This window comes from Lepidochelys olivacea, assembly GCF_965140295.1.
Source record: "Lepidochelys olivacea isolate rLepOli2 genome assembly, chromosome: 9".
NCBI lineage: Eukaryota > Metazoa > Chordata > Testudines > Cheloniidae > Lepidochelys > Lepidochelys olivacea.
In genome coordinates, this window is record NC_140419.1 from 4,654,733 (window position 1) to 4,675,829 (window position 21,097).

A 21,097-nucleotide genomic window follows, 5' to 3' on the forward strand; every position below is an offset into this window, starting at 1 on the left:
CTGACAAGAGAATGAACTGTCAAAGGTACTGAGCATTCCCCTTGACTTTCGTAGGAGTTACAGGTGCTCAGCACCTCAGAGAGACCGGACCCTTAATACGTTCCCGCAGCACTCAAGTCAAGGAAGCACCAACACCGTCTACCTTCTTGAACATTTTTCTTCCTCCCAGCTAGGTGGGGTCACAGTTGTTACAGCGACACACCGCCCTGCGTAACGGCTCCATCTAATTACAGGTGTCCAAACACCGTTGAAAAAGGAATTAGGCGTTTGTTAAAATCTACAGCACACGTCTAACCTATGGCAAATGATGTGCTTGTTCCCTAAGTCACAAACTTACCTAACATAGGCTGGGCCTAATGGGTCCCCTTTCTTTCCCTTTTAAAATGTAGTGCTGTGGAATGGTGCCAGATTGACTGCGCCCGAGAGACCGAAGTCCTCTGTCTCTCTCTCAGCAGAACAGGTACAGAGCGGCCAGAGCCAGCGCATGCTTCCCCGGGGCTGCTCCACCAAGCTCCTCTAACCCTCTCTGGAGAGCGCTCTTCACAGCCCTGGCAATTCCAGACCTCTCAGAGGAAGACTGCTAACCACAGAGGACAATTAGTGCAGAGAGAACTGGATTTGGGTTTTTTTCCCTCTGGAGCTGTGATGCAGACGCCCATCCCTAAGACAGCAGTGTGATGCTTTGAACGTGTGACATCTTAAGAACTTCACAGCGGCCAAACAGGGGTACCAGCACCCCGTGCCGGCAAGCACCAGGTACAGGGGAAGAGGAGGAAATGAACAGAGTGCTCCTGATTTGCACATAGCCAGGCATTGTAAAGGTTACAGCTTTTTAAAGTGCCAGGATTGTTCTTCTGAACAAAAAATATTTGTCAGCAGGTCCCTTTTGGAAGCATCTGTCCTGGGTGGGCCGACTGGGATGGATATGCTGCTATCCAAATGAGTTGCCCTCATTTGCAAACAATTGTAAAAGGATGAACTTCTTCAAATTAGGAGCAGCTAGCGGCTCTTCTCACAAAGCTTCCCTGCTCTTATTCATCATTAGTAGTATTAGTTCTGTGACCAGAGTGTCTAGAAGGCTCCAGTCACGGACCAGAACCCCTTTGTGCTTGGCACTGTAAAAACAGAACAAAAAGACAGTCCTTTACTTAAAGAGCTTCCAGTAAGTAAATCTAATCTGAATAATGAATATGGATTCTCCAGTTACAGTATTTCTTAGCCCTTATGCTCCTCAAATCAATGAGATAAAAGGAATGATCATCAGACTCAATAATGGTAAGAAATTCAGTAGACCAATCGACAACCCTCCTGTACGGTACACTTGGAAGTCTAAGACACCAGCCCAAAGCAAACAAACCAGGCTTATTTATTTAGTGATTCACAACAGACAGCATAAGAATGAATGAATGATTGTCTTATTCCTCAGCACTGCTCTTTTCCAGTCACTCCTTTATTGACATTTTGTGGCCAGCAAGGGTGACTAGCAAAATTAACACTTGCTGGGTGTCTGTCATTGCTGTCCACACACGGCCCAAATGGCGAGTCTTCTCCCCATAATGGAGTTTGCTTTGCTGTCGTAAATTGGCCTGATCAACAAGAGCTGTGTTATTTTGGCGGTTATTTACTCTCGCTAGAGCATATTATATACTTGCAAACTGTGCCAGCTCTACCATGGTGTCTGTTTTGTACCACAAAACCGGTGCCGTTGGACTGTCCACTCTGTCGGTAATCTCCCTGGCTTTGTGACTAAAGGTGGGAAACGAAACCTTCAGTAACGGCACATTTCCAAGCCTTTGCGGACAGATCAATGGCGAGGAGGTGATGAATGTTACAGGGAAGGCAGAGTGCCCTTGTGTGCGTATCATGCACAGAAGGGTGACGGATTGATGGGAGAGCGATTCATATTCACACTGCTACGCAATGCCAACTGAGGGCTACGTGGTGGTTTGGTAACCACAGCTGGGGAGGTGGGCATAGAAGGCAGCGTATACCAATGGCTGCAATGTCTCTGGAGCAAGGCCGCCAACACCTCCTTTCTGGAGGTGCAGCGTCTTTCAGCACTAGCCTGGGCTGACCAGCTGGTGTGGAAAGGTTTGAATCTCGGTGCTGCAGCAGGATTCTCCGAACCTTTTCTCCCACCCCCATCATGAGAATCACAGGGGAGCAGACAGAATCTGGCCCTGACCAACAAGAGAGAAGAGCCACACCATTTTTTAAAGTATATTAGACTATTATAATGTTTTCCTCTTCTAATTAGGGCCTCCAGTTAGCACCACTGTGCAATTGCTAAGCAGATTTTAAATGGGGACTTAAGTAGCTGTTTTAATACCTAATCAAATGGGTAAATACAATGATTTGCTCCAATTCCCGCTCTGATTACATAGTGGAGCTATTTCATTTCCTAAATAAGATCTTTGCACCCAAAAAGAATAGTTTAACGAGTTTAAGAACAGAATGTTGGGCTCAATTTCTTTCAAGGGTAATAGAGTGGGAGTGTCTATATAATTAGCTTTGCTGGGCTCCCTCCCCCAGGACACAAAGCTTTCTATACATGAGCTTTCTCTCTTTCTCCAGGCCCCCCTGCTACAGCCACAAAACAATACAGAGCATGTTTGGTTCCTGATTAGAGAGAAAGAACGAGAGAAATGCTATTTATTTCAGCAGGAAGTATCCCAAACCTTTACTTTTTCCTTTAACCGTCAAAAGTTTGTATATATTTTGCTAATTCATTGCACTTCTAGCTATTATAAGACAGCACAAAATCTAAGATCCTCCAACCTGCTAATATATTTATCAAATCAAATACAGAGTATGAATCTTTGAAGTGCCCCAGTTTTAACTCTCTCTCCATAGAACATGCAATCAAGTTAACATCACACGATCAATGGCATGAAATATTAAATAATTGATCTCAGAGCTGGATTCTGATTCACTAACACAAACTTCAAGGGTCTGTTCTTAAAAATAACGTACTTGATCTACTGACTTTCCCCAGCAAGTCAGATTGTATATAGGCTGATCTAAACAAAGGATATTTTGTGCTTTCATGACATCTTTCATTGTCTTTCAAGTGTTTTCCAACTATCACCCTAAAGTTCATAGGAGGTAGGTAATTATCATCATCCTCATTTCACAGAGGGGAAACCATGCCTAGAGCGGTTAAGTAACTTGCCCATGATCTCACTGCATTTGAGCAACAGTCAGGAACAGAACAACAAAAAAGTATGACTCCCAGTTCCTTGCTACAATTGCTAGACCAAACATCCTTTGGCGTCCAGTCTGATGAGCATCTTAACGGCCTCTAAAATATAACCAGGTGCCTCTCATCCTATGTCATGCTGGTAGCCATGAACTACTGCCTGTGGACATTGTCTTTAGGAATCATGAGGTGTCAACATACAAAAGCCCCATCAGAAAGCGGTGTCGTGCTTCAGTCATTAATGTTTTCAAAACCCTTTGAGACTGAGCGAAACTACAAAAAACACAGCTAACGCAAATCGTCATCCTCCTCCATAGCTTCTCGAAGATCAAGTATTTGTAAATAATAAAATAATAAATAATAATAATAAAATGTCCAAGAGTTGATTCAGGTGTGACGGTCAAACAGTGAAAGTTGGAAGTCCCCATTTTTGTAGTTCAACCACAACGAGGGCTCAGAAAGGAATAGATATTGCACAGAAATTTGCTTAATTTCAGGATTAGATACAGTGGTGCCTGACAGACAGATACTGAGAAACAGGGAATGAGATGAGTCATGCTTCCAGGTAGGGTATTTCCCTAGATGACAAACTTCCGTCACTGATGCTCCTGAAGGTAGGGGATGTAAAAATGGGGGATAGAGCAAAATTTACTTTATTGAGGCCCCCTAAGCACAGAATACATCCCAGCAGATTCAGCTGCAGAATATAACAGGCGAATGGGCTGGCATTTCAAAAGCATTAATATAAGAGTCCAGCAAGCAGAGCTCTGACACTCTCATTTACCTAGCCAGGCCAGAAGCAAATACAGGCCCTGACAAAATCCTTCGTGTGCTTTACAGCAGCCAGAACTGAAAGGGTTTGAGAGAAATGTCACAATAGAAGACAAAATACCAACAAGACACACTTCCTAATCTACTCAACCTGCAGTCTTGGGCCTCGGTCCTGCAGATCCATGCATGTGAGTAGCCCCGTTAATTCGGGTCAGTGGGACTGCTCACGTGTACAAAGTTCTCCTCAGGTGTGTAAATATTTGCAGGACCAGGTCCGGATTTCTCGGGAACAGCGGAGACCCTGAGGCAATTCAAAGGAGACACCGGCTTGGAAGTCACCAACAGTGCCTTGGGAACTCCCATATGTCAGAGAGACAAAAGGCAATGGACGCACCGCTAAGGACTGTATTAATCGTTAGCCAGGCCTATTTAAATATGTAACTATAAAGGAAGTTGCAGGACAGCTGTGCAGGCCCACACGTAGCACAAGCTTTTGGGAGATGCAAAGAGAGGCTGCAAAGCAGCTGATCATTGCATATGAGCCTAACTTAGGTGGGATGAAGCCAGTGGAGCTGAGGGTTCCTCAGAAAGGAACCAAGAGAAAGAGGGACACCAGGGCTCAAGAGGGCCAGATATGTACAAGTAGAATTATAGCAGTGCCTTGAGACCGTCTAATGCGAGCAGAGCCCTGCTGGGCGCTGCACACACGCAGAGTGAGAGACAGTCCCTGCCCCGAATAGCAGGTCAGTGTGAGCTCTGAGACCCTCCTCCCTTGCCAGGCCTCGGAGCCTGGGCTCCATCCTGAGAGGGAACGTCGATGCTGCTATTTTTATCAGTTTTTGAATCAGTTGACCCAGGCTCTGAGGCGTGCTGCCAGGGGGGCTTTACTGCTGTGTAGATGCACCCAGAGACAGTCTGCTACAGAGCAGGGACTTGAATCCAAATCTCCTGAGCGCTCAGGCAGAGCCTTAACCACAAGGTCATCCATCCTTCCTTCCTAAGCACCAAGATGGTATTGACGTTAGTGAACGGGAGCTCAAGTGCAAAGTGCCGACTATTTGATAACCAACATTTCTGTCCTTCCATAGACCTTAAGTTCCTTAGCAAGTTTCAGATGCAATGATTAGGAAGGGCAATGCTGCACATTATTGGTGCTTAACGGCCCAAACCCTACATTCATTACCCATGCAAAGCTCTCTTTGACCTCCTTGGGAGCACGGCCTGCTGCTCCGTCTCCACTGCCCAAGAAGGACCCATGGCCACATCCAAGACTCTTTCAGGGCACCGTTTTATTCCTCAACATAAAACTTAGGCAAAGCATCAAAACAAAAGAAGTTCCCTTGCCCACCCTAGGGTACAGCACCTCGAGGCTTTTTCCCTGGCCTCTCTCATGGCTGAAAGGAGAACACAGCCTTCCCTTCAATCACCCTACTGTAAGTGTCCATCTTCCACCTATACCACCTTGAGCTGCCTCTGCCACCTAGGGTCTGTCTACACTGCAGCAGGGAGACGGCTCCCAGCCCGGGCAGACACACTCACGCTAGAGGGGCTTGCACTAGGCACTAAATAGCAGTGTGGACAATGCAGCCCCAGCGTGATTAGGGCTAGGCAGCCAAGCTCAAGCCTAGGGGGTCAGGGGAGGGGAGGTTGTGCTCTGGGGGCTAGCCCAAGCTGCACTGTCCACACAACTATTTTTAGCATGCTAGCTGGAGCCCCTCTAGCGTGAGTCTGTCTACCCAGGATCATCTGATCCTTCCCAGCTGGGTCTGATAATCTAACAGGGTTTACTGACCCCCCTGGCTTTTAAAGGGGCAGCCCCCTGTTACAGGTCCTTTTGTCTGAGTAAAACCAAAGTAAGGTCCTGCAGGATTTGACTATTTCTTTAAGACCAGAGACCTTTTGAATCTATGGATTTAAATATTACGTCTCTCTTTCCCCTATCATTTGAAATTAAAATAAACACGGACTAGAGCCCTATGATTTTATTTTATCTGTCACATCTCACTGTCCTTAAACTCTCTCTAAATGAGTGGGTTTAGTTCAATAAAACTGCTCTTCTCCCTGTCTCTCAGACTCAGCAAACATACAATAGGAAACAGCACTCCAGTACATTCAGAAGCAACACACGTTACATCGTGAGTCGATGATCCATCTGGCAGGCTGACATAGCCGTAAGTTTGCTTAATTGTCAGGTCAGGCATATTACAGATCCAGGCTGTCAGTCCTTTTATTACAGCTTTGTAGTGGAGAATGTAAAACTCCTTGTAGAGCGTGTGTATGTGTGTGAGAGAGGGCAAGCGCCAGGAACTATAATGAAGAACAATGGGATTCAATTAAGCAAAGAAATACTGAAGTTGACTATCAATAAAGATTCCTAACCGAGGTATTCATTACAATCTGGAGCAGTCTCGCAAGGGAAACAGTGGAAGCCCCTTCATTTGAATGATTTAAAACTGGACAGGAGAAAGCACTGAAGAGTGAATTATAGGGAGTAATTTAGCTTTACTCCTTGGGGGAAAAGGGCTAGGGGACTTCAAGTGCAAATGGAAGAGACGTATTAAGCTATCTGTGCATTTTTTTGGCTCATGTGCCTTCTCCTCTGCAGCTCCCATCATCCAGGCAACCTTTCTGCAAACCCTACTCACCCAATGTCCACCTCATTTCAGATTCTGCCTGAAAATGTTTTTCCTTCCTTGCCTGTATATTCATACATCTCCCCCTTTTCTCTTACTATCTAGTTAAATTCGGTACTTATAGTATTTACAGTAACTGTATAATGTGACCCATACGAAAGATGCTATGCCAAACTAAACTCTGATCCATATAGCCACATGCATGGAGGATTTCATACGCAAACCCACACACATATAATGTGAACTCACACTCAAGTATGTGTAACATATTATGGCAGCGTGCTCACTAAAATTTTATTGCCACTAGTTAGGGATGACCATATTACAACATTGGCAAAGCCATGAGTAAGTTATGTGAGTCATGCCAATTATGTGCCACTAAAATCTTTTGAGAAAAGAAATTAACCCTCATTTTACCTTATTTGTTGCAAAACCTTGTTGAGGGGTCCTGGAATCAGAGCGTACTCTGCTGCTCATCTCAGTCCTGTGAGATGCACCAACCCTAAAATACTGTGCAAATAATTCGATTCATACATAAACAGAACAGGAAAGGCATGGAGAGAAGTGAATGGAATGATCTGCAATAGGGGAATGCCTATCAAACTGAAAAGTAAGACCAACAAGGCAGTAATTAGACCTGCACTTTTGTATGGCTCCAAATGCCGGGCACTGAGGAAGAGCTATAGCGTTAGTGGTTTTGGAACAGGGAATTAAAAACTTATCCTCCCTGTCATCATGAAGCTCCGAATGGCTGTTGGTGTGCCAGATTTGTGACGACCATGATATTTCTCCATTGCTGTTATTAGAAATCGTTCGCAATGTGCTAATTAATCCACTGCTTTGAAATCACTTCAAGTCGAGAGAAAATATATCCAGGTATCTTCTGAAGCGTCTCCATCTCCCAGACCAAATATAAACTCTAGCTCAACCACACGTTATGGGTTGGATGAAGGAATCATTGGATGATGGTCTCTGGCCTGTATTCTGCAAGAGGGGTGGTCAGATTAGATTATCATAGCAACACCTGGCCTGAAAGCTATGAAAAATCCACAAACCATGCTGCAAGCTGTATATGCCTTCCTACTGACCTACAATGTTATCTGTTTCAGTGTCTTAGACACACTCCTAGGTGAAACTTTGATAGAGTGGACTGGAAACAAGAGACAGTCCGAGACTGAAATAAAACTACATCTCAGACTGCACACAATGATAGAGATATTTCAATAACAGTTTCAAAATCTCATTTTCTGGGCAGAGCCATTTCTCCCACAAATTTCAAAGAAAAGACATTGATACTTGCTGGACCAAAGCATTATTGATGCCATGTAGAAATGACAGGGAATTGGAGTGCAGGCTTTTAGCTGTGAAGTAGGTTTGCTTGGGTATAATATTTTCCCCCTTTCAAGGTCTGTTTCCTCCACTTACAAGTCTGCTCCCTATTGAAACACAATGTGGTAATAATACATGCTAAGTTAGGCTTGTAGGCTATGTCATTGAGCTTGTTTTATGGAACAAAAGATGACAACGCTAGGCTGTGAAAATCAGAACTACTTCCAAGCCAAAATATAAATATCCTCTCATTCAATTTTGCTGCAATACAAAGTCTGAGTCAAGGAAACAACTTCCTCTCTCTCGTACAATGAAGCTTCTAGCAAACTGGAATAATTTACAGTTATTAGAAGAGCTACAGAGAGGATTCATCGATTCATAACTTTCCTGTATCATTTTTTTAAGTCTATTAGTCTGTGCAGCTTTAATATACAGAAAGAGAGAAGGCAGTTCAGCTCTGCAGTCATATCTTAATAGGTTGTAGGCAGGCAAGCAAAAGGCAATCAATGACCAAAAAAATACAGACAGCCCCTTAAAACTGTCCACAGTTGCATTTGCCTCATACTTTAACTGTTTTGGACTGGGAACCTCTTGTAACAACTCTGATACACGCTCAGGCCATAAATGTATCATGTATATTTATGCAAGTGATAGCAAGGTCTGGCGGAAGAACTGCACAGCAGGCTGATTGGCTCTTATTCTCCTTTATTGCCCTGATTCCAACTCTTCTGCATTCCCTTCACTTCAGCTGAAAGGAGGACTGCTCCACCGTCTATCAAGTGAGGGCGCAGGGGAGGGATTTACAGTAGATAGATGTACTGTCAGGGAGGACAGAGAGAGGGAAGTTGGTCCAATCTGGAACTGGGAGACGGGGGTGCAGTTTCCTGCTCTACCACAGGTCCCAGGTTTCTTCCGGGTGTCCTTAGCCAAAATCTTTCCTCCTCCTCCTATCATGCAGTGCGTGATGGGAGGAAATATAAGCTTAGAGTTAAGTGACTGGGACTCTGGAGAGCTGGTTTCAGTTCCAGTGGCGACTGATTCACTGTGTGAATTTGGGCAAATTACATGATCTCTCTGCCTCAGTTTCCCCACTTGCAAAATTGGAACATTTCTTCCCTACCTCATAGGGATGTTGGGACGGTAAATTTGTTAATGTATGTGAAATGCTCAGATGCAACAGCCCCTAAAAGCAGATAAATAGTGTGCTGTGCACTGGCTATCTGCTGCCCTCCACCCCAGAGGTGGCTGCATTTCGATGGCATTGTGCATACATAGTTTATGAAGCATTATGAGCACCTTCAGGGTGAGAGAGATTTCATTATTATTAATCAAATGGCATATCACGAAAACCTACGCTGGAGTAATGAGTGACTCATTTCCTAAGGGGCTCATGAAGAGTACGCTGGTGCCACTGAAAAATAAAAGCTATGAAACAAAATTTGACAACTTACGGGATACCTTGAGCTGCTTAAAAAGGTAAGGGACATGCTCTTAAACCATTCACAACAAAATAATAATGAATGCAGAAGTTAAAAACATAATAATTTATGAGGTACCATTTACTTTTTGCAAAAAGAAAAGGAGGACTTGTGGCACCTTAGAGACTAACCAATTTATTTGAGCATGAGCTTTCGTGAGCTACAGCTCACTTCATCGCAGTTCCCAAAGTCAATATTTATCCTTATCCACGTACAAAATTGGAGATGACAGCATAGATTATAAAACACAATATATTCTACACTCGGCTTCATCTGAATCTGTAACCAAACACGTATGCAAAAATGAGCGGATCTGAGGCATGAAATGCTATTTCAGAAGCAGGAAAGCAAAAGGGTTTTGTGAACCTGATTTTGCATTTGCAAAAAATAAATAGACGGGATAGAAGTACTTTATTGTCACACTGGCAACAATACAACAGGAGGGAATACTAGAACATAAAGGTCATTCTTATCTGGTTCACCTGTGACAATCTGATAATCTGGGGAAAAAATTTAAAAAATCTTAACAGACATGCTCTTATCAAAAGAATTAACTTCTAATACATACCAACAGATGCGGCAGCTTCAAGCATCTGCTAATCGGAACAGCATCAGTTAGCTAGCTGGCTCTGGCTAGAGTTCATGAGCAAAGGAAGACTTTCTCTCCTCTAGAGATAGGCCATGATCCAAATATACAAAGGGCTGAAAGTACTGCCTGAAAATTCATACATACACCCAAGGTACCTGTGAACATACCTGCCCCATGCATAATTATCTGCATACGTGTGTCAGTGTGCATGGAAAACTTAGACGCTGGAATGAGAACTATGGCAACAGCAAAGCCCCTGGAGAGTGTTAACTCTGGGACAAATATCAGAGCACCTGCCAAACAAGCAGTTCAAGTGATTGATGCAATTCTGCATTTGGAGATAGGAATTTCAGGACTGCCTGAATTTCCTGCAAATAGCTCCCAGGGCATTAGAGCAGTGCTTCTCAAGCTATCTGAAGTGGGGGACCGGCAATATTTTTCCCCAGTGTGCGCGCAGACCGGCAGCCGATGGCTCGCGGACCGGCACCAGTCCGCGGACGACCACTTTGAGTAGCACTGCATTAGAGGCAAGGCAACAGCCTTGCTAAAAAATTTAAGAGATTCTCTTTTTCTTCTGTATTTAAAAAAAAAAAAATCAATCAATCTGGGGTTCTACTATTAGGCCAGATACAGATCTGTGGCTGTAGGAATAGAGTGGTGATTCTCCTCCTTCACCCACAACCTCATGCTCCATCTAGAATTCCAGGGAAGTTGGATGTTGCTGCTAAAAATTACAAGCAGTTAAATTGTCATCATTAGGTTTCAGAATCAACACCTCATTGGGATGAGTGGGGATAATTCACATCTTTGTAAAAGCTATTTTTTCAGTCAGTGTGCCAGCATACTCATTAAGACAGCCCTGAATATGGCCACTTTCAGAAAGTCCCAAACGATAAGAGTTAGTTGATTTTTTTTAAACGAAAGCTTAAAATTCACCACCAGAGAAATGCTGATGTGCTCTAACCCTGCATGTCAGCTGAATCAAAACTCTGAGGACATACCAGTATTGATGCCCACAAGCTGTAGACGTACTCACTACAACTGAGCATTACTTTAAGAACCACCAACCTAAGAGTCAAATCTTGCTCCTACCGACATCAGTGGAAGCCGTGCTGTCCACTTCAACAGGAAAAAGATTTGGCTCAAAGCGCATCAAATGAAAGTTCCAGAGAAGTACTGAACACCCGAAACTGACTATTCCCATTCATTTAGCATCTCTAAGGTCCATGCCATAATTCACAGATTCCAGGGCCATAAGGGTCCACTTGTGATCACCTAGTCTGACCTCCTGGATATCGCAGGCCTGAGAACTTCCCCAAAATAATTCCTAGAGCAGATCTTTTAGAAAAAGAAAAAAAAAGAAAAAAGAAAAAAAATCCAGCCCCAATTTAAAAATGGTCAGTGATGGAGAATCCACCATGACCCTTGGTAAATTGTTCCAATGATTAATTACCCTCACCATTAAAATTTTACACAGTATTTCCAGTCAGAATTTGTCTAGCTTCAACTTCCACCCATTGGATCACACTATACCTTTCTTTGCTAGATTGAAGAGCCCATTATTAAACATTTTTCTCATACAGATACCTAAAGACTGCAACCAAGTCACCCCTTAACCTTCTCTTTGTTAAGATAAATAGATGGAGCTCTTTGTGTCTATGCCTTTATGGCATGCTTTGTAATCCTTTAGTCATTCTCATGGCTCTTCTCTGAACCTCTCCAATATATCAAAATCCTTAATTGCAGGCACCAGAACTGGACACGGTATTCCTTGTAGCAGTTGCACTAGTGCCAAAGAGAGAGGTAAAATGACACCTCTACTCTTACTCTGGATATTCCTGTTTATGCAGCTCAGTATCACATTAGCTCTTCTGACCACAGCATTGCACTAGGAACTCATGTTCAGCAAATGGCCCTCATATCTTTTTCAGAGTCACTGCTTCCCAGGACAGAGTCCCCCATCCTGTAAGTAGGGCCTATGTTCTTTGTTCCTAGATGTGTACATTCATTCGTGTTAATATGTGTATTGTTTATATAAAGAAAATTAATAAGGGAAGCAAAGGGACAAGGAGAAATCTACAGTCAGCAGAGTTAAGGACAATAAGGAGTTTTAAAAATATATTAGTAACAAAGAGAATCCTGACAATGGTATTGGTCCATTACTAAATGGAAGAGCTAGAATTATCAATAATAATATAGAAAAGGCAGACGTGTTCAATAAATATTTTTGTTCCCTATTTGGGGGAAAAAACAGAAGATATCGTCTCATCATATGTGATAACACACTTTTCATTCAACTAGTATCTCAGAAGAATGTTAAACAGAAGCTACAAAAGTTAGACAATTTTAATTCAGCAGGTCCAGATAACTTACATCCAAGAGCTGGACCATTAATGTTTATTGTCAACAAGTCTTGCGAGGGAGTTCCAGCAGACTGGAAGAATGCTAATGTTGTGCAAATTTTTAAAAAAGGGTAAATGGGATGTCCTAGGTAATTATAGGCCTGGAGGCCTGACATTCATCCTGAGCAATATAATGCAGCAGCTGATTCAGAACTCGACTAATAAAGACTAAAGAGGGTAATGTAATTAATGCAAATCAACATGGGTTTAAGGAAAATAGATCCTATCAAACTAACCTGATATCTTTTTTTTATGAGATTGTGTTAATATAATATACTCAGACTTCTGTAAGGCGTTTGTCTTGGTACCATGTGACATTTTGATTAAAAAACTAGAACAAATATAAATGAACACAGCACACATTAAATGGATTAACAATTGGCTAACTGATAGGTCTCAAAATGTCATTGTAAACGGGGACTTGTCATCAAGCAGGTGTGTTTCCAGTGGGATCCCACAGGCATTAGTTCTTTGCATTATGTTATTTTACATTTTTATCAATGACCTGGAAGAAAACATAAAATCATCCCTAATAAATTTTGCAGATGACACAAAAATGGGGGTGGTCAGTAACGAAGAGGACAGATCAATGACACAGAGCAATCTGGATCACTTAGTAAACTGGGCGCAAGCAAACAATATGCAGGCTAATAGGGCTAAGTGTAAATGTATCTATTTAGGAACAAAGGGTTTAGCCATACCTACAGGATGTTCTAGCCATACGTTCTATCCTGTGAAGCAGTGACGCTGACAAAGATTTGGGGGCAGCAGTGGATAAGCTGAATGTGAGCTCCCTGAGTGATGATGAGGCCAAAAAGAGCTAATGGGAGAAAAACAGGGGAAACCCAAGTAGGAGTAAAGAGGTTGTTTAATCTCTCTATTTGGCACTGGTGAGATGGCTGCTGGAATCCTGTGTCCAGTTTTGGAACGCACAATTCAAGAGGGATGTTGATATATCTGAGAGGATTCAAAGAAGAGCAACAAGAATGACTAAGGATTAGAAAGAATGTCTTATAGTGATAGACTCAAAGAGGTCAGTCTATTTAGCTTAACTAAGAGAAAGGTTAGGGTTGACTTGATTGCAATCTATAAGTATCTATATAGGGAAAATATTCAACAATGAGCTCTTCAATCTATCAGAGAAAGGTATCATGGGTATAAGTTGAAACTACACAAATTCAGACTGGAAATAAGATGCAAATTTTTGACAGCAAGAGTAATTACCCATTGAAACAATTCACAAAGGGTCGTGGTGGGCTCTCCATCACCGGCAATTTTTAAATCAAGATTGGAATTTTTCTAGAAGTTACGCTCTAGGAATTACTTTGGGTGAAATCTCCGGCCTGTGTTATACTGGAGGTCAGACTGGTCCCTTCTGGTCTTGGAATCTATTAATCTATGCTTGCACCAAGTTTACCAAGCAATCCAGATCACTCTAAATCAGTGCTCTAAATCTTCATTATTTACCACTTCCCCAATTTTTGTGTCCTCCGCTAACTTTGTTTTCTTCCAGGTTATTGTTACAAATGTTAAATACCGTAGTACAAAGAACTGATCCCTGCAGGACCCCACTGGAAACACACCCACTTGATGTCACTTTCCATTTTACAATTACATTTCAAGTCCTATCTGTTAGCCAATTTTTAAAGTCTTTAATGCGTGCACGTTAATTTTATATCATTCTAGGTTTTTTAATCAAAATGTTGTGCGGTACCAAGTCAAAACACCTTACAGATTTACGTGTAAGGGTATCTCCCACGGGTGCTTTTTGAATGGGAATTCCATGCGACAGGAGATTAACCTATGTTACATTGTTAGGGCCAGATTCTGCTGCCATAACAACATCCTTCCGAAATCAGAAACTTACACAGAAGACTGAGGGCTTGTCTGCACAGGAAGTCATAAGGTAGAGTGTGAATTTAAACTATTATTGTTATACCATCGTTATCCATTATGGATGCTCTTATTCCAGTATAAAAGGGCCCTTTTACAGTTTAGGTTATGCTTCTTTGGAAGCGGTTTAAGCTAAGATTAAAAAAACCCACTGTTATACCTGAATGAGTGTCCCCACAGCAGCGTTATATAGTATAACTATAGTGGTTTAATTATACCAGTATAACTGGAAAAATCTCCCGTGTAGACACCCCTAATTCCCTTTTCCTAGCTACTTCCATTATCCTGGCACATTTGAGATGATAAGTGAAGGCTTGAGCCAGTAACTACATTGCTTTACTGATGAGATGCCTAGGCTATTATCCCTACTATAGGCTGTCAAGTGAGTCACTGTTTTTTTTTATACTTACTGCAGATCAAATAAAGACAAACATCAAAGGCTTGCATTATGTTTCCACCCTTGGAGGATTTTACTCATGTACCTTTTGATTATAGCAGATGACACATTCAACTCCAGCATTTTCTTTTTCTTGCAGCTGTTGTTAATAGTTGGCGTAATTGTATTTTTCACAGGACACAATTTCATTAAATAATAAATACTGAAAAGTGTAACGTAAAATGAACAAAAGAAGGGTCGCTCCGTACCAAAGCTGAAACGCTGCTTCTAACCCACCCTGTTTGTGCCTAGCTGTAGTAACAAACACACTACGTAAGCTCAACCCGCCATTCCTAGACTTGAAGGGCCCGTTTTCACTGCACAGTTCGTCTAGGTGATTGGCACCCAGGTCTAAAAGCCCAGGTGAGCCTACCCTCTGAGGGCATGTCCCATGGTTCCTTGTGTTGGTACACTTTAGGATTCCTTCCCAATCATTTGCGTCAATTGCAAAAAGAACTTATCTGTCCTTTGGGGGAAACTGGGGGAAGCCACTGGCGGACGATCAGCACGTGAGTGATTTTGCATATGTCCTTGCCACAAAAGTGGACAGGCTCCAGCTCAAGCTAAAGTGGAGCTCAGGTGCCAACCCACCACCACCAGGCCAGTAAAAGCCCAGGTTAACTGTGCAGTGAAGACACACCCCAAGAGACAAATCTACATAGCCACTCACCGTAATCAAGGCAGCAAATTGTGCACGAGTTGCACATGAAAAATGTGAGTTTATGCACACTGCCAGCGGGATACAGGATCTCAGGGCTGCCGACTTTATAAACTGGAATAAGTTACATGGCTCCATTGCAACTAGGGCTGTGTGTTCGAATGCTACAGAACCCCAAATAAACCTGTATAGAGTGGCATTTGAATTTGGGATTTCTACCACCAGGACCTATTCAAAATATGGGAACAAAATAATGCGAGATCGTTGTCTTTTCACATTATTTTAGAGCCCAGAGGAAGGATAATACTGTGACAAGAGTAAATCTCTTACATTGCTTCAACCCCATCAAGTGTTTCCCAACCCCTCCAAAAAAACCTAATAAAAAACAAAAGAAATACAGAATTTGATACAGAATACTAGAGCATGAACACAACCCCAGTTACAAAAGGCAGCATTGTAACTTTCCATCTCTCATCTTAAACTCTTGACATGAGAAAAAGGACCAAAACCACGACTACTTCATGAGGTCTGCAGTTTAGGGAGAGTACCCTAAATTAGAGTGTTTGCAAGGAACTAAAGGATGGGCTGTAAACACGTATGAGCGCTGTCTCCATGCAGCTACAATGAAAATACAACATGTGTCTCGTAAGGCCGTCTTAGGGTCCAAATCAACCAAAAAAGCCAGGACACCCATAATTCTACCAACGGACCCTAAAGGTGGGATTTTAAAGAGAACTTAACGTTGGTCACACTCCGCTCCCAGTAAGGTAGTGTTAACGTTCTCATTGACTCCAGTGGGAGCAAAGTTAGGCCAGCACGGAGCACTTTTGTAACTTCCACATGTATGGTAGAATTACTTTAGCTCTGAAAGCCCCTGTCTACACTTGCAGCGGTGCACGGGTGCGTGGAGCTCCATGTGGCAGTGAAAGGCCCCGGCAGGGGGAAGGAAGCGGGCAAAGACTACGGCGGCGGGGAGGCGGCAGGACACTGAACTGCTATAAACGGTAGAGTAGACGTGAGAGGCACTTCTTGGGTGTGTCGAGAGCCATGTAGTTACATACCCTGGCGTTCAGGCATGGGCACTCTTCTCTACTCACCTAAGCTGTGCCTCGCCATCTACGCTGCTATCTACACAGGCGTTAGCTGGGTGCGCAGTGTCTACCCAAAACGCTGCTGTGAGTACAGCCCTACTCTAACTCTACCAGGTCATTTACGGCAACGGGTAAGGAGGCAGAGCGCCTACCCTCAAATGATTGCAACGGAATACAGACAAATACCTCGCACAGTGCAACCATTTGCATCAGCTAATTCTGATTCTTCTTACTTTTGTGGGGTTAATCAGAGTCACTGTCACTTAAACATACACATAGATCGTATACACAAAGTTGCATAAACATGTGTAGAAACACTTCTATACATAAAACGTGATGGCAACGGTAAGGAGAGAGAGTAAAAGAGATGTCCAACTGGACGGCTATTGGGTTTGGGATATCTTTGGATGCCACATCAACAATCCCCTTGAAATGCCATTACTGTGTTATTTTTCAGATGCTAAAAAAATCACGTAACATGCACAGATCTGCTTCCTAGGTGTCCCCAGAATCATAGGGACACAAATCAGCCCTGCAGCCCACATCTAGACATGGAGGAGGAAGCGAGGTTCCATTCTGCGTTATTGTTTTATCAACCACACTGACAGCTGTGCTATGATCCAAGCATGAAGATCATAGATCTGCCGTTGATTAGACAGCAAAGCAAAAAGAACACAGCTTGATATTCAGACAGCAGGGTCAGGCTGCCAGGAGTGACAGATAAAACACGCCTTTGAGCTTGTTTTTAATTCAGCAGCTACTGTTGAAAGAAAATCGTGGCACGCAGGGTGCCATTTTTATGGTGGCACCTCTGGCCAGCTCCACACAGACAGCTAAACACGCCTGACACTGCCCCTGTTGTCCCTTCGGCAGGTACATCTGGATGCTATGAAGATACAAAACCGGCTTGCGTACTCTCAGTGAACACAAACTGGTTTGCAAGTTGACTCCAAAAGTCATGATTTCTCTCTCAAAGTTCACACCGTTCGGCATAAAAAGGGGCTCAAACACTAACCTGTTGAGTCCGTGGCTTGTATGGGGAGCTGCTTTCCAAGTCAGCCAGGATGCTGGTCAAGGAGTCTATTTCCGCATCTAAACTGGATCGTCTTTCTTCAAGCGTCTTCTCACCGGGATTTACCTAGCCAAGTAAGAAACACGATTTCAAACTATTTAAATGGCTCAATCCCGCATGCAGTTTCTGATTTTCATCACCTGGAGATACTTTCACACCCTGGCAACAAATCCAGAGCCTCAGGTGACGCATGGATAAACATGTTGACATATTATAGCTGGCTACCATAATCAGACTGGGGATAGGAGAGGGCGAGCGGACGACAGGCAGGGGGAACAACTGAGTTGCAAAAGGATTTAGTCTGGTTTTTAATTTGTAATTCACATTTTCCCCTATGGTTTCTGGAAGGTTTATTTAAGGATTATGAAATTATCTTAGTGCGGTTTGGAGGGTGCTGCATAAATGAGTAGGCAGCTATATTTTAGCAGCAGGCCTGGTGCGATGGTTTGAGCATGGGCATTCAAAAGGGCATCTGGGAGTGTTATTGCTAGGGAATCGTGTCCCCCACCCCTGGAACGCGGCATGGCTGTCATTGAACAGCACCGAACACCACGAAAGCAACGGGTAAGCTCAAGATGGAAGGAAGAACATGGTATCTAATTGAAACCACAAAGGGAATTTGGAGGAGACAGAATGCCATTGCCTGATTGGGAATCCCCACAGGGCAATGGTGTTAACAATCCTGCATTAAGGCCCATGGGATCTTTAATGACCACGAGAGATCAGGATTCCTCTTTTACATCTCACCCGAAAAATGCCACCTCCTAGAGCCCAGCGGCTTCTGGCAGGCCAGACAGCAGAGGGTAGCGTGGGTGTGGTTGTGTTGAGAAAGACAGGCCAAATTTGCCTCATTGTAACTTTTAATAGGAGGTAAAATGATTTCCCTTCAAATGCTCTTTTTCATGCCTTGGCCATAGTGTTTTATGATGCTACAATGGAGCCAAACCCTTGCGTAAGGTCCTTAGAAAGAACATGTTTGAACAGCAAGGAAATGCTGCAGTTCTTTAGGGACCGTCTGAATTAGGTCTAGTAGTTAGCGAGCACAGGACCAGGAGCCAGCGACTCTGGTACGCTACCTCTGTCCTGCCCACTCACTGGGTGGCCTTGGGCAAGCACCCTCATCCACTCAGCTGGAGAAGTGGGTAAAAAACCAGGCGCTGCCCCAGATCTGACCAAGCCGAAGTAACGGACAATGCATGCTAGCCGACCCAGCCCGATAAATTATTCCACGCCTGTTTGCGAGTGTTTCTGCAGATTCCACATGCCCCTGATCTCGGTCAGCCTGAAGGGAGAACAGCAGCCAGACTTGCTAGCCTGACTTGCTTGTCAGTGAGTGAATTCCTTGGGCATGGCTTGCAGCAGCTGTGACATAAATCCGTCCCCAGCCCTACCGACCCCAGCTCTGCTCTGACGGAAACGGATTTTCATTTGCTAATCCCAGCACCTGCCATGAGGATGTATCAGGACCCGAGATGCACTCGCTCTAGAGCCTTCAGCCCAGAGGAAAGCCGGGCTGGAAGCTTAGTTCTCAGTGCACAGTAGTGGTTGCCGGTAGGGAGAGCCAGGCAGAGGGTACCAGGCCAGTCTGGTGGGCCATGAGGCATGACCAAGTGCACTGACTCCCCCATAGTCCACCCCGCCACTGAGCCCAGAGTACCTGCTCCCAATAGGCTTTGTAAGTCGCCAAGAAGGAGCAAGAGCAATATTTACTGTGCGCCTTGTAGGTGCAGGAGGCCCAATCCTACAACGGGTTCATACAGAGCAGACGGGATCACCAGGGTTCCCAGCCTTTGGCTGTTTCAAGCTCCTCTCTCCCTTGCCCTACCCCTCATCCAACACAGATGCAGACTCAACTCCTTTACTTTTCCTCTCCATCTTCTCTGTCCCTCTCCCTTTTTTCTCTCCTCCTTTATTTTGTGCTTTCCTCTTCTCTCCATTCCCCACTCGCTACCAGAGCGCTTCGAGCACAAGCTGCAACGCATGGCCCTGGAGAGCGGAGACGCACAAGCTTTCGACCACCTGCTGCCAGAGTAGCTCGGTCTGGTGGCTGGTTTCAGAGCCTCAAGTCCTGGGGTGGGCGACCCATCGCCCCAGCTGGCTACACTGCAGGAGCAGGAAGAGGAGGGGAGTGGCTCTCAAAGTCCTGCCTGCCGCCACCGGAATACGTCTGCAAGGGAGGGTAGCTTTGGAGTCATGGGGTGATATCCTGACCCCACTGAAGTCAACAGCCAAACTCCCATCAACTTCAATAGGGTCAGGATCTCACCCATTCTGTTCTCCCCACCCCACAGCACCTCCCAATCCACACAGGGATAAAATGACAAAGGAAGCGGCCGGAGCCTAAGTCCCACCTGAGCAGCTTGATAAGCGTTGCAATAAGCTCAAACCCCGAGCTGCGCCTAAGGAAGGCTACGTAGGATATAGCTCTGAATTGGTGAAACTGGGTGCCATTACATGAGTGAAGGCCATCCTAACCCACACGTGCAAGAGGGCAGAGTCAAGGTTACGCACGCTCACCCCTGCACCATTCCCGTTCTCTTAACCCAGCTTCTTGTGTGGAATTGGTCAGCGTGCATCAGAATGACTTCTTCAGAACACTGTCCATTCTGTGAATCATCGCCACTGCTCAGAGTTAGATGCCAGTCATCAATTCGAGAGCAGACAAGAAATCCTCTCCTAAACGTGCAGCGGTATCGGATTGCCCTGCACAAACGACAAACCCTGTACCTGCTGCATCATCCCCTAAGTCCTCAGGGCCATTTTAGCAGGGAAAAGTCACTCCTAGAACTCCTTTCCTGGCTGATCTCCAATCAAAAGCGATCACAACACTTCAGATAGCTATTCCCGCGAAGTGCTCCTCACGAGGGCACTGCACTGCAATTTCCCGGAGCAGACAAGCAGGAGTGAAACAAAAGAAGGCAATGGAGCCTACCCTAAAGCGCACACAAGGGACCCAGAACAATGCTCTGTATCCCATACACAATAGTATCTGCCGTGTACTGGACACACTAGGACAGTTCTGGATGCATCATTTGTTTCCGCAAGTTATTGATGACCTTATAACCCACAAGAGGCAGAGCAGAGCTGGGCCGCGATTGAGGCAGGAAAGGGCATTGCTAACGAGTGGAAACAAACGATGTAACCCAGAGCTGCTTATGCAACAGTGGTTTCACTCTGCACCTGCAATATTGAAGCACTGTGGCAGATCAAAGTCGTATCTATCTGCAGCAGCCGGGTCCCGCCAGTGAGGGGACAATGAGGAGCAGCGTGTGAAAAGGAAGGGTCCTTCGCGGTAATGCCACTGCACTGGGGGAGAGAGAGCAGAGGAGCTATGGGAGGAGACAGCAGGAGATGCATGCTGGGGGGGGGTGTCAGACAGGAGCCTCAGGTGACGCATGGATATGCCCAGAAGCCAGGCAGTTGGGCAATACTTGTCGGACCAGCCAGGCACTTTGGGGATGGCCGTGCAATCTAACGTAAGTAGCACCACATCCAGCTCTTCCACCTGCTCCTTTTGCTACCTGCTCCCACCAGCTCGCAGCCTGC

At 44.5% G+C, this 21,097-nt stretch overlaps 1 protein-coding gene across 1 annotated transcript in view; it reads right to left on the bottom strand.

Annotated features, from left to right (window-relative positions):
- LPP (LIM domain containing preferred translocation partner in lipoma) overlaps window positions 1-21,097 on the bottom strand; it is a 432,571-nt gene that overhangs the window by 172,159 nt on the left and 239,315 nt on the right. Inside the window, exon 7 of the mRNA XM_084639858.1 lies at window positions 17,495-17,617. Coding sequence (XP_084495984.1) covers window positions 17,495-17,617 — 123 coding nt within the window. The remainder of the gene's footprint in view (window positions 1-17,494; window positions 17,618-21,097) is intronic.